Source organism: Falco punctatus, assembly GCF_963210335.1.
Source record: "Falco punctatus genome assembly, chromosome: 15".
Lineage (NCBI taxonomy): Eukaryota > Metazoa > Chordata > Aves > Falconiformes > Falconidae > Falco > Falco punctatus.
This window is the reverse complement of record NC_137595.1, coordinates 19,767,847-19,790,623: the sequence shown is the minus strand read 5'-3', so window position 1 is coordinate 19,790,623 and position 22,777 is coordinate 19,767,847. Positions and strand designations below refer to the sequence as shown.

At 39.1% G+C, this 22,777-nt stretch overlaps 1 protein-coding gene across 10 annotated transcripts in view; it reads left to right on the top strand.

Moving 5' to 3' along the window:
* AMMECR1 (AMMECR nuclear protein 1) overlaps positions 1–22,777 on the top strand; it is an 89,227-nt gene that overhangs the window by 34,503 nt on the left and 31,947 nt on the right. For 7 of the 10 annotated variants that reach the window (XR_013923871.1, XR_013923872.1, XR_013923873.1 and 4 more), the window contains exon 2: positions 1,561–1,671. The exons of 2 other annotated variants lie outside the window; for them this stretch is intronic. Coding sequence is in view for 4 of the 8 variants with exons in the window: in XM_080365919.1 (XP_080222045.1) it covers positions 1,561–1,671 (111 nt within the window). In the remaining 4 variants the exon portion in view is untranslated. Of the gene's footprint in view, positions 1–1,560; positions 1,672–2,075; positions 2,180–4,969; positions 5,027–5,266; positions 5,670–22,777 lie in introns of all 10 variants that reach the window. One more of the 10 variants, XR_013923874.1, reaches the window with a different exon arrangement.

The following is a 22,777-nucleotide window of genomic DNA, read 5'->3' as shown; positions in this document are numbered from 1 at the left end:
GACTTTTTGTGAATTTTTTACTGTATCTGTGCTGCTGGATCTGCTCCCCTCCTTAAAGGCACTATTGGTAATTATGTTGCTTTGTGATCTCCTTCTCAGATGCTAGCCTGGGGTAGGTTAACTCATGTTAGGCACTGCTGTGAAGATCAAGAAGTCTATGGACTATATAGTAAGGACACTGCGTAGGAAACAGCTATAAAGAAAAACCAAATGAATTCAGCATGATGGCTTGTACATATGTATCATGCTGAAGAGCAGTGCCTGATCAAATAGCTTTGGAGAGAAACGAGTTGCTCACCCTTAAGCGTGTATGTGGTGGCCACAGGTGCTCTCAATGTCAGAGGCGTGCCTTGCTTTGTCAGCTTTAGTGCAGTGTGGCTGCAGTCATTGTATCGAGAATGATATAAACTTATGCCTGAATGTCCTATGACTTCACACAAAAATTATCCCCAGATTTATGATTTAACTGGGAGGTGCTCCGCAGCTGGGGGGCTGGGATTGCTTGTTCTGCAGAAATGTGAACCTGTTTGCGTTCAAGAATAGTCTGTGTCAAGTTAACTGAAATAATGATTTTTTTTAAAAAAAAAAAAGGTTATTTGTTAAGCCTAGCAGTAAGGGAGAGTTCACTCTTGTTTGTGTAATCCACTTTGATTTATCTCCTTTTTGGAAGAAAAGTAAATTTTATATGCTTTTTTTCTCTGTATGTGCCTGTTCGTCACAGGTGTAGACAACTTTGTTACAGCTGAGAGGACTGGGTATCCAGGAACCATGTGCACTGGATTGAGAAATTCAAGTTTGGGTAGTCTTCTGTTGCTTGCATATTGATGCGATGCTCTAGAGCTGCAAGGAAGGCTTTGGTCGCAAAACATTGTGTGGTTTGTCTGTTTCTTGTCAACTTAGTGTATAGATTGGTACAGAGCTGTTTGATAGTAGTATTTCTTTGTAACCGTCACACTAGTGTAATTGAGATATGTTCAACTTACTAGAGATTTTGCTCAACTCCTGGTAATTTTTGAGATTCTTAAATACTAACTTGGGATTTATGGAGAAAGTATCCTTGCCTCAGGCAGTTTAAGTTTCAGAGTGTTCCTAAATTTTTTCGTGTTCCAAGGATTTCTGGTGGTTTCTTGCCACCAGTGTTAAGGACCAAACTATTTGTGTTCAGGTGAAGGGCTGGTTACCATGACAGGGGTGTTTTTCCCTTCTATGAAGGGTTTCTTATGTAGAGGTGTCTAAGGCAAGGCTTTCTGCATTCACAGGAGAAGGCTAATAGGTAACCGTGAGGGATGCTGAGCATATCAGTTCTGTTACCAAGCAGTATCATTCTGTCCATTAACCATTCCAGTAATCTTATTTTCTATTCTATCACATGAGCAATGTTTCTAGAACAAGCAAAAGAATTGCAAAGGACATTTCTAAATACTAGCACCTACTCAGATACGCTTGTTTTAAGAGATCTGCCCCCCCCCCTTGCCCGAAATGGAAGGGCACTTGCTGAAATTTCACACCGACTGTCAATATTGCTTCTGTGATCATGTCTTTTTTTCTTCCCTAAAACAGCCCACTGTTTGTAACGTGGAAGATCGGTCGAGATAAACGATTGCGTGGATGCATAGGTACTTTTTCTGCCATGAACCTGCATTCAGGACTCAGGGAGTACACACTTACTAGGTAAGATTTTGTTTTCTCTAGCCTTATGTTTTTAGGTAGTCTACTGAGGAGATGATAGGTCTGCTTTGGTTTGTTTTGGGTTTTTTGGCTGTGTCACTGTACTGATCAAAGAAAACTTGTATCTCCTTTTGATGCTAAGTGTATTGCCTGGTTATTTGATTACTGGTGTCATGAGGCAGTGGTTTCAGTTAAAAACCATAACTTGAGCCTTTTTTCTTTTTATTGGTCTGGAAAACTATTCTCCAATAGCTTATTGTAACTGACTATTGTAGTATTTTTTCCAGTGTTCAGACAAGTTTTAATCTTAATAGTTAATGTCAGGGCAGAAGACCAGAAAGTCAGATTTGGGGATTATCCTATTCACGCTTCTAAAACAGCAGGTATTCTCACCTCTTCTCCATCAGGTGCTTCCAATCAGCTGCAGTTAATTTAATGCTACAAATTTCCATTACATGTTACTCTTCAGATACATCCCAGCCCCTGAGTGGGAAGCTTCTGGATGAGGGAGGTAAGTGATGATAATCCTTCACTCCCTGGCAGCATAATCCTTCATTTTTTGATCTACACCTAAATTCATTCACCTTAATATTGTTCCATTTCCTTTGCATAGAGTGAAAACTAATAAGTTTATCACTAGAGCTAGTAGCAAGCTTTCTACTTGTTTTTTCTAAGAGTTTCCCTAAGTTTATTTTCTAAAGAATCAATGGAATTTTGTTACGCTCAGTTACAATAGACTGTTTATAGTGCTTTAAAATAGAAACTACATTCTGGCATGTGTAGACCTCTAAAATTGTCATCACTTAAAATAATTGGTGCCTTCAGATCACTTTAGATTTGAGGCTTTCCTCCATTACAGGATCTTCCTCTTTGCTGTTAAAATGCCTCGTCAATCCCAGTATTAAGTAATATTAAAATGGGACGTGATCTTTCTTACATCTCCCTAGTTTGTTGCAAGCTGAAGTTCATTTCATGCTTCTCTGCTCAGCTTGAAGAAATCAACTGCTCATCTCCTGGAGTACTTACAAACTTCTGAAAGATCTAGTTATCTTTGTTATGTTGGTTTTATTTATTATATGGTCTGGAATGTTTCTGGATGGGCCTTTTTAAAACCTCAGCAATGAAAATGGTCAGTGAGAAGAAGCTTACAATAATTCAAAGAAATTTCTCTGTTGAAGGTTAAAAGCCTTAAAATCTTAACCATTAGTGATCCTGACTAAAAGAAAACCAACTTGCCCCCTGCACTCGAAAGCGTTTCGTTTAAGTGTATGCTTTACAATGCCCAATAGAGAACAATGAGCTTGTACAGAAAATTACCCCTTTAAGACTAGGAAGAAGTTGATATCCAAAAAATAGTCTTTGTTACTCACAGGATTTTCCATTCTCACAAATCAAATAGGGCTGTACTCTTGGATACCTTAAAAAATGCTTATAAGATTCCTGTCACTGTGTTCTAACTCTGAAAGCTGTAGCCAAAATACTTGAAAAGTTGTACAAATTAAAGGGAACTGAAATACTTTCAGTGCAGTATTTAAACGATGTCCACATGCTGTGGAAGTTTATACTAGGCTATTCGGAGGATAGATAATTCAGTAATTTTCAAAATGAGAGAAATGAAACTATACACCAACCTAATTCTCAGAAATTTTTGTGAGATCATCCATTATTTTAAAATAAAATATTATATCTGGTGACATATTGGATTTTGTTACCTTTTATGGGGAACCCTTTTCATGTCTATGGCACCAAAAATGTTTCCTGGTTGTTTTTTTTTAAAAAAAAAACAAACCCAAAACCAAACAAAAAACCCACAAAAAAACCCAAACAACCAAAAAAACCCCAAACTTCAGATATGACCACTGAAAGGTAAAGTTCATATCTGAATGTATGAAGAAGTTGTCCCCTTCTATCAATCATTATTTAAAAAAAGAAAGGGATGGTTACCAGTGATCATTTTCCTTCATGGTGTTAGTCTTTTCAACCCCAGAGCTTCCAGAGGAGGGCATTTGAAGAATAACAGAAGCACCTTTGAAATGTCTCTGAACTTTCAGAGTTTGGAGGTCCACAGGCCTCCCTAAGAGGGATCAGAAACAAGGACATGATAGCTTGATCCAGCACTATGTGGGCAATAGGCTCCTCCAGAAGATATGACGATTCCTGAAAGAGGAAAAAAAAAACAACAACCAAACCAAAACAACTTCTTCAGGGAGGGCAAAAATTAATCAACAGAGCAGCTGGAATGTGAATGGACTCTCCACTTCAGAAAGTGGAACTTGACCAAAATTTTCGGTTGAGGATACAGACAGATATTCTTCTGGATTTATTTTATTTGGCACTGGGAGGCACTTTTCTTCAGTTATTCTGAAGATACGGTGTGGGTAAACAGAACTAGGTTGTTTGTTTAGTTAATTCTTACCTTTTCAGCACCTTCTGTGGAATTGTAGCCCAACTTTCAGTGAGTAAAATGGTATAGAACAGCTGTTCCTAAATGCCCTTGGTGCTTAGTGATCAAAATATCCTCGGTTTCTTTCACACGTGATTTTATTACAAATATGCTGAGTAGTCCTTAGGATCATGATAAATGAAATCTTCCGTAATTCTAGTAGTGATCTCTAGTTGTATATTATATACAATGTGTAGCATATACATATCTACCTGCATACAGTAGTGTAGTTTCTTCATAATGCTCGTTCCTCTAGGAAGCTGAAGATTCCTTCTTTCTTGGGACACCCACATGCCCCCACTTAAAAAACACCTTTTTTTGGATCTATAAAAAAACCAACTGTGATGGTGTGTGACCAAGTGAGTTTCTCTTCCTGATTTTGAACTCTGTAGGTTGCTATGCTGGTATTGCCAGTATGTTCTAAACAGGAAATTTATGTAGAATGATTCATCATTAATTGGATGCATCTGCCTAAGTTGCGAGGAGGGATGAGAATACCCGTAGTTAAAAATGCTAGTACTGTATTCCTAATAAAATCTCCATGTTAGAATTCAGTTTTCTCTGCAGTTATATCAGTGAAACACAGGGAAAGAAAGTGTGTTAGTGAGATCTTCTGCAGAACTTTATGAAAACATAGATTCAGATGTAGTGATTTTTATATAATTTTACTAGGAGGTTAGTTGGAAAAAATCTAACCTTGTCCAAAATGTTTTACAGGATTGGATATTGTGTATTAGGGTGTAAGAAGTTTATCATCGGCAAAATAGTCCTTTAGACTGAATGTATTAACTGAATATCCCACCTGAATGTATAAAAATAAACCCATCCAGATTATGAAACATACCTTGTGTTTTACAGCTCCTTCAAGAAAATACACTGAACTTGGAAGCAGGTTACCACAGAATTTCATAACAGGTTGATAAATTACTTTTTCATGTATTCTGTTCTGCAGTAAGACTTAGGTTGTGGTATTGAAGTTTTAAACTCCTGCCCTCTTACACTTTAGATACTGAATGAAATGGTTTCATTTACTCATTTTAGTTTAGTTTTTCTACCCATTTCATATAATCTGAAGTCATATCTTACGCCTAGTGGATGTAACAAGTATAGATGTATAAATAAAGTTTTAACTCTGCATTGGTTTATCTTGTAAAGGCTGGAATATGTACCTGGGGAAGGAAACAGTAAAGAGGCAGATAAAGGGAGACATTGTATGACAGAGCCATCAGTCATAGAAAAAAGCAGTGAAGAAAAATTGGAGGACTCTTAAGGCTTAAGTGGGTTAGTATAATGGCTGAAAACTGGATTTAAATTTTAAAATAATATGTAACCCACCCTCTTAACTAGCATAGGCCTGTCTCTGCTGACTTTATGATGTCCTCGGTTTCTTTGTTGCGTGTTTTACTCACCACTCCACCTGAGAGAAACATGACTGCAGTGACATTCAGCCTAGGTGTGGTTGATCAAGAAAAGAAAACAGAGGGAAGCTTGGGATGAGATGCAAAAGGCTGAAGGACATGAAACCTGCAATCCAACTTTCTTGTAACTGAATTTGGCTGTAAGTTCCACGTGAGGATCTGGGTACCAGTGGCATCAACTACTGCTCTGTATTTGTCAGCTGTTTCAAGAGTTGGCCCCTGTTGCTGCCATATCACCTGCCTGTCCTCTGTAGAAATACATCGGCCCTTTCCTCCTGTTCCACACAGTAAAGTTAACTGTCCAACTGCAAGACTACAGTATTAACTACTTATTTAAGGGGTAAAACTGAAAAAATATTGAATGACTGATCACATAGATATTGATGTTGGCCTTGTTTACTAAAGACTAGAGGCAAGTGTTTGTGCAGATGGGGCAGCTTCCCTCTTGCATTTCGGTGAGGTTACTACTCTGCTGAACTCCTGTTTCTTTTTACTAATGATAGACTTGTTCAACCTTCTCTGTAATCAGCCCCTACAACTCAGTGCTGACTTCCCAAAGCTGTTACCATCAGACAGTGTTGCTATGGATGTGGATAGTCATTGCCATTGATCCAGGGCAAAGCATACCCATGTACCTGACTGCAATTTGTGAACTGCAGAGTTGGGGGAATTGTATATGGTTTTGACATTTATTGTAACCTTGACCTTCACTGTTTGCAGAAGTCAGTCTGAATTAATTCCTGCAAATAGCATTTCACGTAATGCTTCAGAGTACATTGTTGCTTCTGGGTTGCCCACTGATAATACTTTGCAGACTGTCTTATTTTGTGGCTTTGATTTATGGTAGACCACTGTTGAAAGTCAGCTTTTTTTATTCTGTTACTGCTCTGCATCTGGTGACCACCAATGAAAAATGCCTGACAACTTTGAGGTGAAGCTTACATTATCACTTTCAAAATTAAACTCCAGAGAGCAGTGTAGACTCTTGACAGCCTGAACTCACCAGTGTTAGCTATTCGTGTATGTTTAGCATATCTATAAAGGCAGGAGGTACGATGTTACTTCCTTTTCGTTTGTACATTTCTGTGAAAAGCAGGCGTCTGCTGGTTGCCTCTGAGTTTCCAATCTTTCATCTTATGGAAGCCGAGGGCAGATTTTGCCCCTACTAAAGGATGACCAGTGACAGAGGGAGGATCTCAAGGGCAAGAACAGGTGCTTAGGGAGATCTGTGGCAGCGTGGTTCTGTGTTTAGTTGAGTGGACAGACAGCAGTGTGTCCCACTGAGCATGTGAGAAGCCAGTGGCAGTAGCCATCTGGAATGTGTAACTCCTAACTCCCACTTACCCCTTAATGACCCTGGTTAGTTAAGTTTTTAGTGGGGGTTCAACTTATAAAATCCACTAAGCTTTAATAACAAAAGTGCCATACATGCTGTCAAAGCTTTTTGAGCCAGTAAGACAGCAGGCAGCTGGGACTCCTCAGGCACTCACAGCATGTGCCTTTCACTTACAATCATAAAATCATTTAGGTTGGGAGGGACCCTTAAGATCATCAAGTCCGACCATTAACCCTGCACTGCCAAGGCCATCACTAAACCGTGTCTCTAAGCACCACATCCACACATCTTTTAAGAACCTGCAGGGAACATGACTCCGCCACTTCCCTGGGCAGCCTGTTCCAGCGCTGGACAACCCTTTCAGTGAAGAGATTTTTTTCCCAGTACCCATTCTACACCTCTCCTGGCGCAATTTGAGGCTGTTTCCTCTTGTTCTGTCGCTTGTTCCTTGGGAGAAGAGATCACCCTCCACCTTGCTGCACCCCCCTTTCAGGTCGTTGTAAAGACTGAGGAGGTCTCCCCTGAGCCTCCTTTTCTCCAGGCTAAATACCCCCAGACTGAACAACCCCCACTTAGACCATTGTATCCCTTTGTGGAGTGACAAAGTTCTCCTAGAGAGTCTACAGTTAGGATCAATCTCAGAGCATCCTATGCTCCCGGGGAGGTAGGTAGTGGGGTACCAAACTGACAAAGTGGTGTACTGAGTGTTTTTCCCTCAGCCCAGTGTGAGATCTCTCTGGCCCTAAGGAAGGTTCAAGGATGCTGAAAAAGCTGCAGGACTGCTTCTCTGCCGATTGTACCGTGGGCCCCATTGAAAGAGTCATAGTTGAGAATGTTGCTGTGACATAGACATCTTCCAGCGACCAGTAAAAGGCAGATCCTGCCTGTCATGTAGTCAGCAGCAGAGAGAACGGTTTAAGTGATGCTCATCATTTTGTAGCCATCTCCGGTTGCTAAAAACCCTTAGCAAAAGAAAGAGGCATCTGAGCCAAAGCTGTGTTTGAAAGAGATTTGGAAATACATAAGTGCAGTAAGCGTGCGGTGTCACTGCTCCGCAGGGAGGCGGGAGAGCTGTGTCAGAGGTGGGAATGGACCCAAGGGAACAACAGGCCATATCCAGGCAATAGATGAATTTAAACTAATTCTTATGAGACTTATTTTTAAAACTTATTCTGTCATGACTTGGAGTTAAAGTGCAAGAGCTAAACTAATGACGTCTTTAAGGGGTTTTGTTTTGTGGCCACAGGATTTGTAAGCTGCCTTAGCTACCAAAATGCAGAACAGTCGAGATGCCCCTATTCCATTAAGTACTTTTGCTCTTCTGTAAATTCTAGATCTGCTCGTCCTGTCTGCTAGCCTGTGCTGCACTTGATTTACCTTTGTGTATAAATCATTTGCATAGGTAGCTGTGGTTTTTGCTTCTGCTAATAGGCTTAAATGAGTTCTGTTTTTTAGTCCTCAGCAGTTGTCATATCTGTGCCGTGTGCTGTTTCTCTTGCCCCGAACAAAGTGCTGTGCAGGAAAGGGGTGTGTGTGTGTGAATTCTATTGCAAATGAGTGCATTTCAATTAAAATCAGTAATGGGGGCAGTAGTATTGAAAGCAATTTCTGGCAAGCACAGTTAGACCTCATGTCTGTAAGAAAATGCATCCTTTAAGTTTCTCCAGTTGGTGAATAAAAGCTATTTAATCAGGTTGTTCTAGTTTATAAATGAGGTGGTATATGTAGAGAGATGTAATCTCTTTTGTTGGGCTGCTGCAGTTGCATAAAATGAGATAAGCTTTTAGTGTACAAGCCTCTCTGTAAGTTGTTAGGAAAACCTGTTTTAAGAAGGCAAGTTAATCTTAAGTGCAATAGAAACTTGTTTAAGTTTTGATTTTTCTCCAAATTATTTTTATTTTGGTTTGTTCTTTAATTTACATTTCTGATCCCTTCTCCTCATTGTCTTTTGAAGTTACAACTTTGCATGTGAGATGTACAGAGTTTCCATTGATGTTCTGGACATTTAATTTAGTAAAGGTACACTGTGTTAATGTTTTACTATAATCTTTATAGGGATTGCAGCAGACTTGATAGAATTGTCTCAAACTCTTAAGACTTCTGACTGTGCCAAAGTATATTAAGACAGTTCAGCAGGAAACTTTGCTTTACAATTTAGAAGATATATATAGATCTATAGATACGTATATATTTATGGTTGTGTTTGATCTTCAGAGGTATTTATTAATAATCTTAGAACCCCCTTTTTGTTTTCCAAAACGCTTCTGGTAAAATATAAAATTAAGGTACTAGCACCTTAATTTTTAAATGTTGACTGATTACCTTGAAGGAAACTGAGGCAATATTATTTTAATGTATAGTTACTTTGTACAGGCTGATGTGTTTTGCCTGCTGTGTTATCTGTATAGAGATGAAACTTAACTGAAACTTGGAGCAGTTCATATTTCTAAATTTCATCCAAGCCAAAAAGAAGCTTGTTGCTGAACTATTGTAGACATTAATTTTAGAAATAACACCACTTTAATTTGGATTGAGCCTCAAATCTGTTATAGTGGAATATGGTTGTTCAGTGGTAAAATGGATTGTGATGTAAACTCGCAATACCAGGAACTCTAAATGAAGTATACAAATTTGGATTTATTGAGCCAGGCTTAGTTACCCCGTGTGAGTCAATTCAGTAAGTAGGTCTGTAATGATTTTGTGCACACAGTGGCAGGTTGTTATTCCAGGGAACTGTTGCTTAACAGAGTTGTCTCCTGCCTTTTCTCAAAGAGTAAAGCTAAATACCACACTGGCTCTAGAAGTGGAAAAAAGCCAAACTTTTGCTTTAATGATGGGTTAAAAGCTTCTCCTAAATTCATTATGAAATTAATGTTGTTTAGGAGGGAGAAGGAGCATGCACCAGTGAATGTATGTTTCTTGCATGTTATGTGTGTTGGGGATGTAGTAATTCTGTCTTAAAGTTGTTTTTTTTCTTTATTAAAAAAAACCCAAAACAAACAGACAAACAACCAACAAGCTGGTTTTGTAATTGTTGGTCTATTTTTTCCTGAGAAAAACCTTGCTAGACCCTTGGACCTAATGGTAGGTGATAGTCTGTTTCCTTAGCAACACTTCCTGAAAGAAAGCGAAGGAAGACACCACAAATGGAAGGACAGTCCTCAAGTTATCATCCTCATGAAAGGAGGAGCGCATAACGATGGCTGCCAAAGCTTTTTAAATAGATCCGGGGTTATCAAATATTGATACCTGTTTTACTGTTTATTGATACCCATTTTACATGTTCACTGCTGGGAAGACTGCATTAGAGAATATGAAATCTTTGGTGCAGGGGAACGCGTTACTGTGTGTGGTATAATAAACTTACTCTGTGAATTGACTCTTTGTGGAAGGTAACTGGAAATCTAGGAAAAACAGGATCTTAGAATTGAAAATGATTACAAAATTGCTAGATCTGTATAAAGTGGCTCAGTGACATTTGGAGGGGGTTTTGCTGAGATTGTCGGAAGTCTGAGGTCTCAGCAGTAGAATTTGGTATAACTGAGGAAACTGTCCAGAATTAAAATACTTATTTCATCATCTTATTTTTAAAAAACATGCATTAAAAATTGGAAATTTCAAAAATACCCTTCTCCATGAAATGCATGCTTTGAAAAAGCCATCATCGAGCAAAATAACTTGCATTAGCTGATGTAATTTGTGGTATCCTGAATAAATCAGATATTCTTGAAATTTGAATATGAATGAGTAACTGGGGACATCGGGCAGTTACTTGGACTTCCCAGATGCGTTTCAGGGAGGAACAATGTCATTTGTGACTCTGGTCTTTCCCACGATGCTTTTGCATTTCATGTTCTTCCCACACAGTCTCCCTCTGTTATGCTGAGAAAATGGTGCACACCCTGTAGGTTCAAAGACGGAGCTGTAGCAGAGTTGAAACACTAGTCTGGTTGAAAGTCAGATTTGTATTTGTCTTTGAATATTACTTGACATAAGTATTTGGGAGGGAGAGTGGAGTCAAGGGAACTGGCTGCCCTGGTTTTCTGAGCAAAGCTCTACATCGCCCTAACTCTTACTTTTCTGTTACAAGTGGGGGTAGTTGTTGGTACTCCATGACTTGTGGTCAACTTTTTCGGTTTTTTGGTGTGATACTCTTAAAGGGAACGTCTTCAAAACATTTCCTAGAATTCTTTTAGAATGAAGTCTGCTTTCATTTGAGACTTTTGGTGACTTGTTGGCACCTGAAGCACTACAAAGATAACACGGGGTTGTGGGCCAATGCTGGAGAATCCCAGGCAGGACTGTGTGGTGGCACAGCAGAGAGGTGTGGATGACGTGTGTCTTGGAGCACTGGTGTTTTAAAGAAGGTTTGCCTATTTGGAAACTCTTAGCTAGGACAGGATGGAAGAAGTTGGCATAGAAGTTACCTGCTTCTGGGGAAGTTTCTCTCTCTGGCTGTTCCCAGTGTAGCAGTAGTAGATGTTTGGTTTTAATATGGAATAAGGGAAGTTTCCCACAACTTTATTGCTGAGGTGGGGCAGATGGAGAAAACTTCCCAGTGCACATACTGGCCAGTGCTGACATGTGCTGAATGCGAGAAGGGTGTTAACATTGTTTGCCCCTCACTTCCTAAGGCACTGGAAATTGAGGTGCAGCAGGATTATACTAGATGCATTGCCCAGTAGAAGTTAAAACTTAAAGGCTTTAGGTGGCTCAAGGAGCTAATTTTTGGTGAGATCTACTGTTTTAATACAAGTTATCAGGGATTAAACGAGGTCAAAGGAAAAAGAATTGCCTCTTATGCTTATAAGCTGTTAAAATCTTTAAACTCTGCAGCTTTGTGTGGGAGGCACTGTGGGAAAGGAGTCTCAATTAAAGTTTTCAGTCTGTCAGCACCTCCTCCATTTAGGTGTTTTCAGATGCTTCCTTTTAAGATTGTATAAAGAAGAAATAGCACGAACTGGGTGTGGGGGACCAGGCTCCAAAAGCCCTTGTTATCTCTGTTCACTTTAACACAAAGATGTTGAAGCTTTTGAAATCGAACGTGCCATTTTCCACAGACCAGAGTAATGAGAATTAAAATGCTTTTGTAAACTGTAGCAGAATTTTCTGGTATTTTTAAATAGTACCCAAAGATACCTGGTTCTAAAAATCATCCCTGTTGACACCAGGAAGAGAGAAGTTGTGTCCTTTACAGAGCTGTACAGTCGAGAAAAGCTCTTGGAAGAAGAAGCAGTGTAGTCACCCCTGGTGGGACATAAGCAACCATCTGACGTGCTGACGAATGTCTGAAGACATCTAAGCCTAAACATACTTCAGCTTCTGAGGTAGCCTGAAAGTCTTACAAGCCCCAGCACTGTGCTGTTTCAGCTCACATCGTAGATGTATTTGTGGGCATGTGATCTTGCAGGGGGGATGTGGAGACAGGGGAAAGTTGACCTGTTTTGCATTTCATCATTTAAAAACAACCAGTTTTACTGTTCATTTGATGCATTGTAGGATTGAATGTATACTTACCTGAAAATAACCATATTTTTTTTCTAACATGATCTAAAAATTAGTATTTGGGACAAAAGCACTCCAGATTTGTTTCTTCCCTTTGAATTGTTGATGTATTTTGCAAATTCTACCATTTTTAGCTGTACTCCGTAAAAGTGTAGGAAATGATATATACACACCATACAAGTGTATATTGGTGATAGCCTTTATTTTTGAAACAGAAGTTGGACATCCTTTGATTTCTTAGCTCTGCAAATGACAATGCAGTGATAGTTTACATAGCATCTAGTGCTGTGAAAGTATGCAAATAAACAGCGCCTTAGAAATACTTGATGTAGATCCAAAAAAAATTTCTAACCTCACAAATTCCTACTTTATGTGAATTTTCAGAACTTTAATGAAAACTTCTCTAAATATAGTTGTAATTAACACACAGAGAATAGCTTTTTGACCATGGTGGAGAATAGCTTTTTTTGACCATCAATACCAATTTCAATAGGACTGGTAACACTTGATTCTTAAAGCAAGAATATTGGGGTGGTGGGGGTGGGAAATGGTGACATGTGCCTGTGTTTAAAACATATTAAACATGGTTAGCACACATGCTTACATTTAGGTTTGCTTTTCCAATGCAATAGTAGAATTTTTGGGGGTTGGTTGTTTTTTTTTAGTGCAGATTAATAAAGGGTTAATAGGCAAGCAGTCTCTCAGGCTGGAGAACTCCAGTATATAACTAGCTCCAGTATATAACTAACTCCCACCAGAACTTGGGGGACTTGTACAGATGTTAAGGAGCGCTCTGATCAGCCTGAGCACAGCTCTTGGGAACTTCCCCATCTGGCAGAAGCTGCAACCCCCAGCTTCATTCAAAAGGGCCCTTGTGACAGTGGCGAGTGCTAATGGTTGGGTAAGGCAGTACAAGAAATCAGGTATATCAGGGTTTTACCAGCAAGGAAATGTAACTTTAATTGAATAATGTTACGCCTTTTTATATTTTTTTTACTGAAATTTTCAGTTGAGTAAATTTTACTTTGTTTTCGTTTGGTTTGATTTGACAGGGGAAAAGACAAGCTCGTGGTTATTTGAACAGTACAACTTTTTGATACTTCCAGTTCAAGTAATTCTAATGACTTATACTTCTATAATACCACAAACTGAAATAGGTCCCAAGCTACCTGTAACATAAAATTAAGTTGGCACTTTAGATACCAGCCTAATTGCCAGTAATGTTTTCAGTGTTTTATTCATAAACAAATGCCAGATTAGAAATACATTTCACACTGGTACATTCAAACAGTATTTCTCAATTTAGAAGACTACTCATTTTTCCTCTATGAGTAAAGTTGCTAAAGCAAATGATGTAGAATATAAATATATTATGTAATAAAATGTTGCAAGTAATTATTTTTCTTCAAACATTGGCTTATATCCCATTCAACTGACATGTCAACGTAAAGCCAGAAATGTTTAAAGCCAAAATATAATTTGACTCAACTGTATGAAAGCTGAGATTTGAATGTCCTGCAGTTAGAAATAGTTCTGTGCATAAGTACATTTTCAACAGCTTCAATTCTTATGAAGGACATTTAAAAGAGCTTCTTCAGATAACTCCGGGCCAGTTACTTTCAGGTGCTGTTGTTAAAGCTCCACAGATAGCCTGTTGGTTTTGCCATGAAGAAAAAGTGCTTGTTATATATATAAACACAAAGAAGGGAAAGGGGAAATGTAATTTTAAAATAACTGAAAGGTCATTGCAACCTCAGTCCTCCAACAGGGCATCGCTGCTTTTCACCAGAAATATTTTTACATGTTCTGTCAAGAAATTGAGGCTGGTTTTGTTTCTGTTCCCAGAAGCTTCTACACAATTTGCAAGCTGGTTAGATGGCCCTTTCTCATCTGTGCTGAGGATGCATTCTGCAGTTTGCTCGCTTAGCTACAGAGAGGCTTTTTTTCCTTTGACCTAGACTGCTAATCCCTCATTGCAAAGAGCAGCAGCTGTGCTTTGTCTGTGGAGGTCTCTGCACCCTATGCAGCCTTGTTGGTTAGAGCAACCCCGGCTCTGTGTGTTCTGCTTTTTCAATTACTGAAAGGATGACTTTTCTGTTTTCTTGATCAGACAGCCCTCTTCAGGTTTGTGGAAGTCTACAGCGCATGAAATTCTGCTCCCCACTCCCTGCTTCCCCCTCTCAAAAAAAAAAAAAAAAAAACAAAACAGCAAGGGGAGGGAGGGGGGAGAGTAGGTTTCCAAGAATATGTACAATTTCGTAAAACTGTTCGACTAAAGCGTTCCTGACATTCAGGAGGTGAGACGTTTCTGAGTTGCTTTTTAGAAAAGTGATGAAACCTATTTCTGTTTACATATTAAACACTTTAGAAACGTATATTGAAGTGTAGGTCTAATGGTTATAGTTACGATTTTTTGTGTGTCCATGTTATGTCCTCATTTAACACTGAATAATCAGGCTTGGGTTGCTCTTGGTGTCCTTTCCTCAGTTAAGCATACGTAGCAGTGCAAGATGCTGGTGGCAGTGAAAAGCACAGTTAACGCAAGGACGGAACAGTCGTTGCTGGTTTGGGCTGCAGTGCGGTGAATGGCAGAACTGCCGCCTTCAGAGGGGGAAGGAGTCGAGCTATAGTTTCCCTAAGAGGAGGTGATGTACAGTCTCTAATTAGTAAGCACAAATTTCACATTTCAGTTCATCTCCTAGCCAAATATTCATGTTTATACTTTCATGTTTTGTAATAATTGTTGTTCTGTAGCTGAGCGGGATTTTCAAATACATGTAGTACTGTTGAGGTAAATGCGTTCCATGAATACTTGAGCTGTAGGTTTTGAGGCTATAGACAGATGTAGCCTAACCAGAACCTTTTGCCTCTTCTTAATTTCACAGTTTCATTTTCATTCTACTTCGGCTGGGTTTATTTGCTACTTAAAACCTGGTTTAGAGTGGAAAACGTACAGAACGACAGCTGGCAGACTTGGAACTGAGGGTGCTGTTTAGCTGAGCCTGCGAAGGTTCTGCTGCTCGGGCACGGTGACCTTGGGCACGGTGACTTGGGAGTGCCGCATCCAGTCACTCCTGCAAGCTGAGGAAGTTGCAGGTGGCACTGAATGTGCCACCTCAAGTAGACAGAATTGTGATGGAAAACTAGAAGGAATAAAGGGCTGAAATGGTGACCTGCTCTCATGAGAGAAAGTAGCAGTGTTACTAAAAGGAGAATAAGAAGGTGGCTTACAGGCAACTTTTTTGTGTGTGGAAGAAGATCAAGGGAAGGAAATGCAGGAAGCAAAGCTCCCGGTGGTATAGAATGTGTTTATATATCTAAAACACTCAATTTTTTTTAATGAGTGATTTGTAGAGGTATTGAACAATCACAGCTTAATCTGTTAATGAGATTCATGTATGAAATAAAAACCTACACATGCACAAAATTAATGGGAAAAAAATGTTGAGAAGCCTTATTTGTTGCTGTAAGTAAGGAATTAAGTTTTGTCCTGATGCAGCAATTCTCATGTCTGCATGCTGGGATGGCTTCATGATAGCAGGATTGTCTGGAAACTGAAATTGTCATGAAATAAGGAGTGGCTATTTCTTTCCCTGAGGTCTTGTTATCTACACACAAGGGCATTCATCTTGTGCCTGTCTTTTTTAATATATTTAGAAAAACACGGAGAATTAGTAAGATGCCATGAGCTCATACACCAGCCTTTACACTCAGCACTCAGATTTGCATCTCTTTGCAGATATACTCGCAGTATGTGTAAGAGATTGCACTTAGATAAAAACCAGCTGGTTTAAGCATAATCCAAGTTGAGTTGCAATATTGATGAAACGCGTATCTTGGGAAACAAGCCAGGATGTTATTCAGTGCCCTGTATCATGAGTGGTCATATTCCAGTCTGTAAGGCAGCATGGACCTTGGGTTATTCTCAGCTTAGGCACTTGCTCAAGAATTTTAAGACTGCATTCCGTCCCGTTTCATTTCATTTATCAGGCTACATTCATCAATACCTTCATATTTCAGAATATTTTATTGTCTTAATCTCGTTCTATGAAACATTTAATGTAACGCCTCAAGTAAGTGAATATGTTCTTTTTCCTTCTCAATGCAGTTATTGCATATTCTACCATGCCTTTTGCTTTCCTTATTGTGGTTTCAAATGATCATAAGCCGATCATAAAACAGCTTCTGTATTTGTGACAAACAATGTCAAAACTGAGCTTAATTGTAAAATGCCATCCCCAGTATTCACTGTCTTGGTTGTTTTTAAAGTGAATCATATTGGTAACTAATAAAAATTCAACGAAGTTGTATTTTTATCTAAAAATACAGTTTATAGTATTTCTGCTGACAAAAGAAGTATTGAGAAAATGCAGTACTTTTTTTTATATTTTTTTTCCCCTCCAGACTTCCAACAGTATAATAAAACTAAACCCTTTTTACAAGCTGCAGGAAATCGAACATATAAATGTTCAAATTCTGTTCATGTATTTATATATTACTGCATTGCTGAGACGTTTAGGCACATATGTTTCCATATGTGTTTAAAATGAGGCTTTTAAAAGTTCGTAAAGAATTAAAAATATTTCATGTTAACTTGTTTATTTTAAAATTATGGCTTGAATGCACCTTTAGAGGGGAGTAACACTTTGTGAATTGATTAAATGAGGGTTGAGAATTCAGCAATGAAGTTACCTTTAAGATTTTTGTCTCGACTTCACTATCTGTTTTGGGGCCAAACAGTGATCTTGGGTCAATACTGAGAAACTTGCTGGAGATCTAAAGAATTCTAGAGACTTCTTTTTATGCTCGTAGGGATTTGAGTGGTTAGCCTTGCTCAAGCTGTACAGTTCTAAATGTAATTGAGCAGTTCATTTTTGTTAATTATCTAAACTTTGCCATCTGCTGGAGAGCCTTTTAGTGACATTATAATTTAGTCCAGTTGGAGCTCAGTTAGAGTTTTCTGACTAGTCTGTTATCATGTGTTCACCAAACAAAAACCTACACACCAAACCCTGGTCAGTTTTGTCATTCAGTTTTTAAATAAGCATCTGGCATGACTTGACTGTGACAAACTTACTGTGTTATGTTGGGAGATTGTTTTAAGCTCAGTGGGTTTGCTTTTTATGTATCAAACCAGGATATTTCCATGGCAATTGACACCTTTCAGCTCCCTGAATGTTTGCATGAGTATGACACAAAAATTGTCACGCCTTTTTGAATTCCATTGTCCTCATTTATCCCAGCATGATGATAGATGCGGGGAGGGGTGGGGGACAATACCAGGAGAAGACAGAAAAGAAGCTGCCACCTACAAAGAAACTAGTGCATGCAGCAGGCAGCTGCTTTACCTTATGTTCCCCTGGAGTCAGAAAATACCGTTGGAGGTCTGTGCTGAGCAAGGCACGGTGCAGGCAACTGTTGTGCATGGGTATTCCAGGCTGACTTTGTTCAGTTCTGGAAGTACGAAGTGTATGGAAGGTGGTGGTTATTAGCTCTTCTGCTACACCTGGGAAATGCGCAGGGATTGCACGCTTTGTGTTGTGATTTGCTATAAGCCATACCCCTCGCTGGCCCGTGATGTGAACACTTTGGATTCAGCACACCTTTGGGAAGGCATACCTCTGAACTGTTACTGAAGCTCTACTACATCTTAAAGTTAGATTAATTTGACATTTATTTCCCCCACCCCCCACCCCCCAGTGCCATAGGGCATATTGGATAGTAATGCAAAATGATCCCCCCCCACCCTGCAGGATTAAACCATATGACAAAAATGCAGTCTTTAACTTGTTTGCTCTTTCTTCACATGCAAGGAGAAAAGCAAGCCCTTTAGAACCACAAAAGCAATATAGTGTGAGATTTCTGGCTTCAGGAAACAGTAAGGAAGTTGAAGCCATAGAAACTTGACTCTTATTAATGTAATCAGGAACCTACAGTATTACTGTGTGGATGTTTTTAGTTCTGACTGCGCTATATTTTCTGGTGGGAGCAGATTGCAGGAGATGCAACTTCTGTAATCATACTTTTCCATTTGAAGGCCGTAACAGCACATACACAAATTCTCCTAAACTTTAAGGACCTCTCCATACAAGCCTTAGTTATTTCCTTGATACGTTATAGCAGTAAGGAAGAGAAATGAATGTCAGGCATTATAGCCACACACCGAAACACTGTGGTGGTATAATGATCAACTGGGTTTAGTTGGAAGAATGCAGAGTGTGATGGAATATTTCTCTGGGTAATTGTCAGAGCAGTATAAAACCCATCTTTTTTCTGCTAAAAAGCTCTGTTTAAATTTATGGAAGCCTTAGCTTTTACAGCTTCCATGGTTATGAGTTTTGGTTTTTTTCCCTCACGAGAAATTTCATAATGGTAAGTGAGGAGTTTGATCATTTTTATCTGGTGTGTGCATAAGACTGACGGACCCGGCTGAAGAACTAGCAGAAGTTTCAGACAGTGGTCATGCAGGTCACATCAGCTCTGTGTCTTAACGGATCCTCAACATTGACGGCAGCAGGTTCCCCGAGAAGCATCCCAGACCGTGTCAGTCATTCCATGAGTGCTGTGGAGTTGAACTCTGTGTGTACCTGAGTCAGGATAGCCAGAGTAAGAAGTCAAGGTTAAAATACGGATTTGTCTGGAAATGTTAAGTATCCCAAGAAATATTCTCTAAATACTTCTTTTGTTGATTTAAACAACTGGTGAACTTGTTTGCGGAAAAACAACAAGGTCCCAGAACCTTATCAGCAGTACCAGTACGGTTTGCTGTTTAATTGTGTGTATGGGTGGCACAGTCCATGCACGCACGCACACAAAATCACTATTAAGAATATAACTGAAGCCATTAAATAATTTTCCACTTATGACTGCAGTCAGTATCAATCTTGATATGTATTAAAGATATTTTTTTTAACATTTCCATAACCTTTTGCCTTTGCACTGTGCTTGTGCTGCCCTAACTGGCAGTGATCAGGAAGCAGTTGAATCAGTATATCCTAATTGTCTCTGTTCAGGTTTCAGGAGTACTCCAAACAAAATACCCAAGTTATGGTTTTTCCCCTCATGTATTTGTCTAATATTTAAGTTAAATTTTTTTTAAATACATCTTTCAAGAATTTGCAGATCGACAATGAAGTGTTGACAAAAATCTAATTCACAACCATAAACATGTACCAGTTTTAGCACAGTTTTTGTGAACTTTAAAATGACTTTTTTTTTTTTTTCCCCACCCCCCCCAGCATTCTTCTTGACAGTAGTCCCATTAATCAGGACTGTTAAGGTTTTGCTGGGTTCTGTCATCACCAGCAACAGCCACTTTGTTTCGTTCCAGACCATGAACCATCCTGGCGTGATTTGCGCAGCACCAGTATTAGCGCACAGCACAGCTGGGCATCTGCCGTGGGATACAGAGGTGGTGGCATCCCGAGCTGGGAGCTGGGAATTACCCTGCATTGTCCTGCAGGAGGCTGCAGCGCTGGTTCGGAGCCTTGCTATTTTATTTTTTTATACTTTTTTAGTATTTCTAAGACATAGATGAATAATTTTAACAATGAAGAAGTTTAGGTGTCTTGGCTGTAGCAAACTCCCTCAAGATGAAGGTTTTAGATCTTTTGACACCTGAATCAAAAAAAAGAAAGGCTTGGAAATGTCCTTGTCCCTGTTGCCACTGTTACTGACTGGGAGAGGAGCTCAGGAACGTTGAAGTGAGCGAACAATGGTTTCTCTCTCCTTCGTAGATAGTTTGCCTTTTGCCCAGAGGTGGTTTTTTCTTGTTACTCAGCAATTTGAAAATGGTAATAAAAACTCGGTGTATTGGTTTGTCCTTCAGGGTATTGTAACAACCTGAAGTGTTCTCTCAGGAAAATGTTTGAAATGGAACACTGTAAACTTTTTGTTATCTTTCCGTTTCTTCCTTTGCTCTGAATAGATGCTATGTATTTTTTTAATCAATGCATTATATTGTTACACCATCTGCAAGAAGTCTGACAATATCCACTACTGCAGTGTTGTTTAAATTTGTTGGTGGTTTTTTTTTTGCTTAAAAGCTGAATGATTCTTGGTAAATTCAAACCAGCCAGATATGTTTGCTGGCTTAGTGTATTGTGTCCTGTAACTGCAGCCTTGCCAATATTAACCAGTTAACAATTTCCATACTGCTAGCGGTTTCCACACTTGCTAGAGAGTTAAGGCATTATGGAGGACATATAGACAGCTTATTTTAGGCACCTCTGCCTTGAAAGAGAGACCTAATTGTCTTACGTAGTCAATGAATGGAGGTGGCCTTTTCTGATGAGCCTTTCTAAACAATTTATGTACGTGTTCAGAGTTGTCTTCTAGAGGCATGGCAGTCAGCATCAGAATATTCCTTCTTCGTATTAAAGGTCTGAATCCAGACAGAGATTGGGAGAGAGGGTTTCTGGCATACTTCAGTTTTGTGGTGTTAAAAAAAAATTGATTGAAGAGCCAAAATGCCAGATCAAGACTTTTATTTCTCCCACATGAAATGCTGTTGCCGTTACCTGCTGCACTGCGCTAGCAGAATAGGCTAAGAACTTCAGAGAAGTATTTCTGTGCCAAATGTCAACAAGTCTGTCTTTTTTTACCCTGTGACTGCCACTTAGCAACATAATGTGCAGGAAGCATAAATGTTGTTCTTTCCCTTTCTGTCTCCCAAATGTAAGGGAGGGTTCAGGAAAAACACGTCATTCACAGTTGTTTTGTTTCCTGGAAATTTTTCCAGTCTGACCAAAATGAAAAGAAAAAGACAATATAAATACATTCTTTTTCCTTGCATTCAAGTGATTTGATGATGCATGTAAATCATGCCTTGAAATCGCCATTTCAGTTGGCAAAACTGCTGGTCGTAAATAAAAGTTGTTAGAAGGCTGTCATGTGGGTTGTGTTAGGCTGGCTGATCTCCTATGCTGAAAGCTAGGAGAGGTTTTTTCATCGTAATTTCACTTTCTGAAGAAGAGCATACTCTGCCCTGTTACTCTGGCTTAAAAATTAATTGCATATCGTGACTTGGAAGCTCCTAGTTCTTTCTGGTCTCTGCCAAACCGAGCTATGATAGCTGATTTTCATTCGGAAAATACTGGTGATCTGCTGAAGTGTTCCTTAATTTCTTCCTATTGAAATTACTGAATGAAAAAGTAAAACTCTTTAACTAACTTCACTGATCAGTAACCCGGCAATGGAAATATTGACTTTTTTTTTTTTTTTTTTTTTCTGAAACCCTGGCACAAAGTATCTCCTGTTGCTCTCACCCCTCTTTGCTGTTATCTAAAATCCAGTGAGTTTGCCTCTCACTAACTTCAGGATGTTTTTAATTAATTGAAGAAGACTAGCGAGGCCCTTTGGGCTCAGTTTATTGACACAGAGCCACTTCGTTGAGCACATTTGCTGGGGTAATGCTGCTAAAGCAGATTTCACTCCATGAAAGAATCAATCTCGGAGTTACCTTTAGTGAGCTAACTGGAGAAGGCTGTTCAGAGCAGACAGGGTTTAGGTAACAGTAGTGCCGAGGTACTGTTTATCAGAAGAGGGTAATAGTTTGCAAAACGAGCTCTTTAGCCTATTTTTTCATAATTGTACTGATGATATCTGAAGAATTGTTTAGGTGCCAGAAAATTCTGGTTTGGTTTTGCTGTGTTCAGTATCGGAAAATGGTTATGAGAAAATTGCCTATAGCAGAGCAAACTGGAAAAGTAATGGGAATTTTATTTTTTTCCAATTTGATTAATTTGCTTAAGTTTATCAGTTCTATTTTGATTAATCCTCTGGGAGCTGTGTTTCTACATGGTAGGCTGAGCAGATTGTGAAAGAGGCTGTCACAAAAAGTAGATTTCAGGAGTCGGGGATCTTGGATTCTATTCTTGATTCTGTCACTGACTCACTGTGCAAGCCTCCTAAATGGCGTGAGTCATTTAATGTCTCTGCCTCATTTACACTTCCTATAAAAGTGAGTATTACTGATACCATGCCCCGTGTTTGACAGCATCCTTTGCATCTCCTTCCCCTGTGTTTAAGCCCCCGAAGTAATTTACAGTAATGTAAAAAATGGTATCCAAATTTGCCTAAACTCTTAATCTAGTTTGGGGATCTGTAGATGTGACTGTCCCCAAAAAAGAGGCTTAGTGAGAAATTTCATTATTAATAATTTGTTACTAAATAGCAAACAACAAAATTTTAAGAACACAATTTGTTTAGTACCTTCATTCATCTATACCTAAATCCTTCTTTACTATTTTTGATGCTTATATGCTCTCAGACTTTTTTAAAGGATCCTTTAAACTCAATCACAAAGATTTTCAGTCACTTCTAAAGTGAGTAATGTAGCTCGGTTACTACTTCTTTATTTCCCCAATTTGTGTCCTACTGTTTGCTACCCATCTGCTGCATTGCATA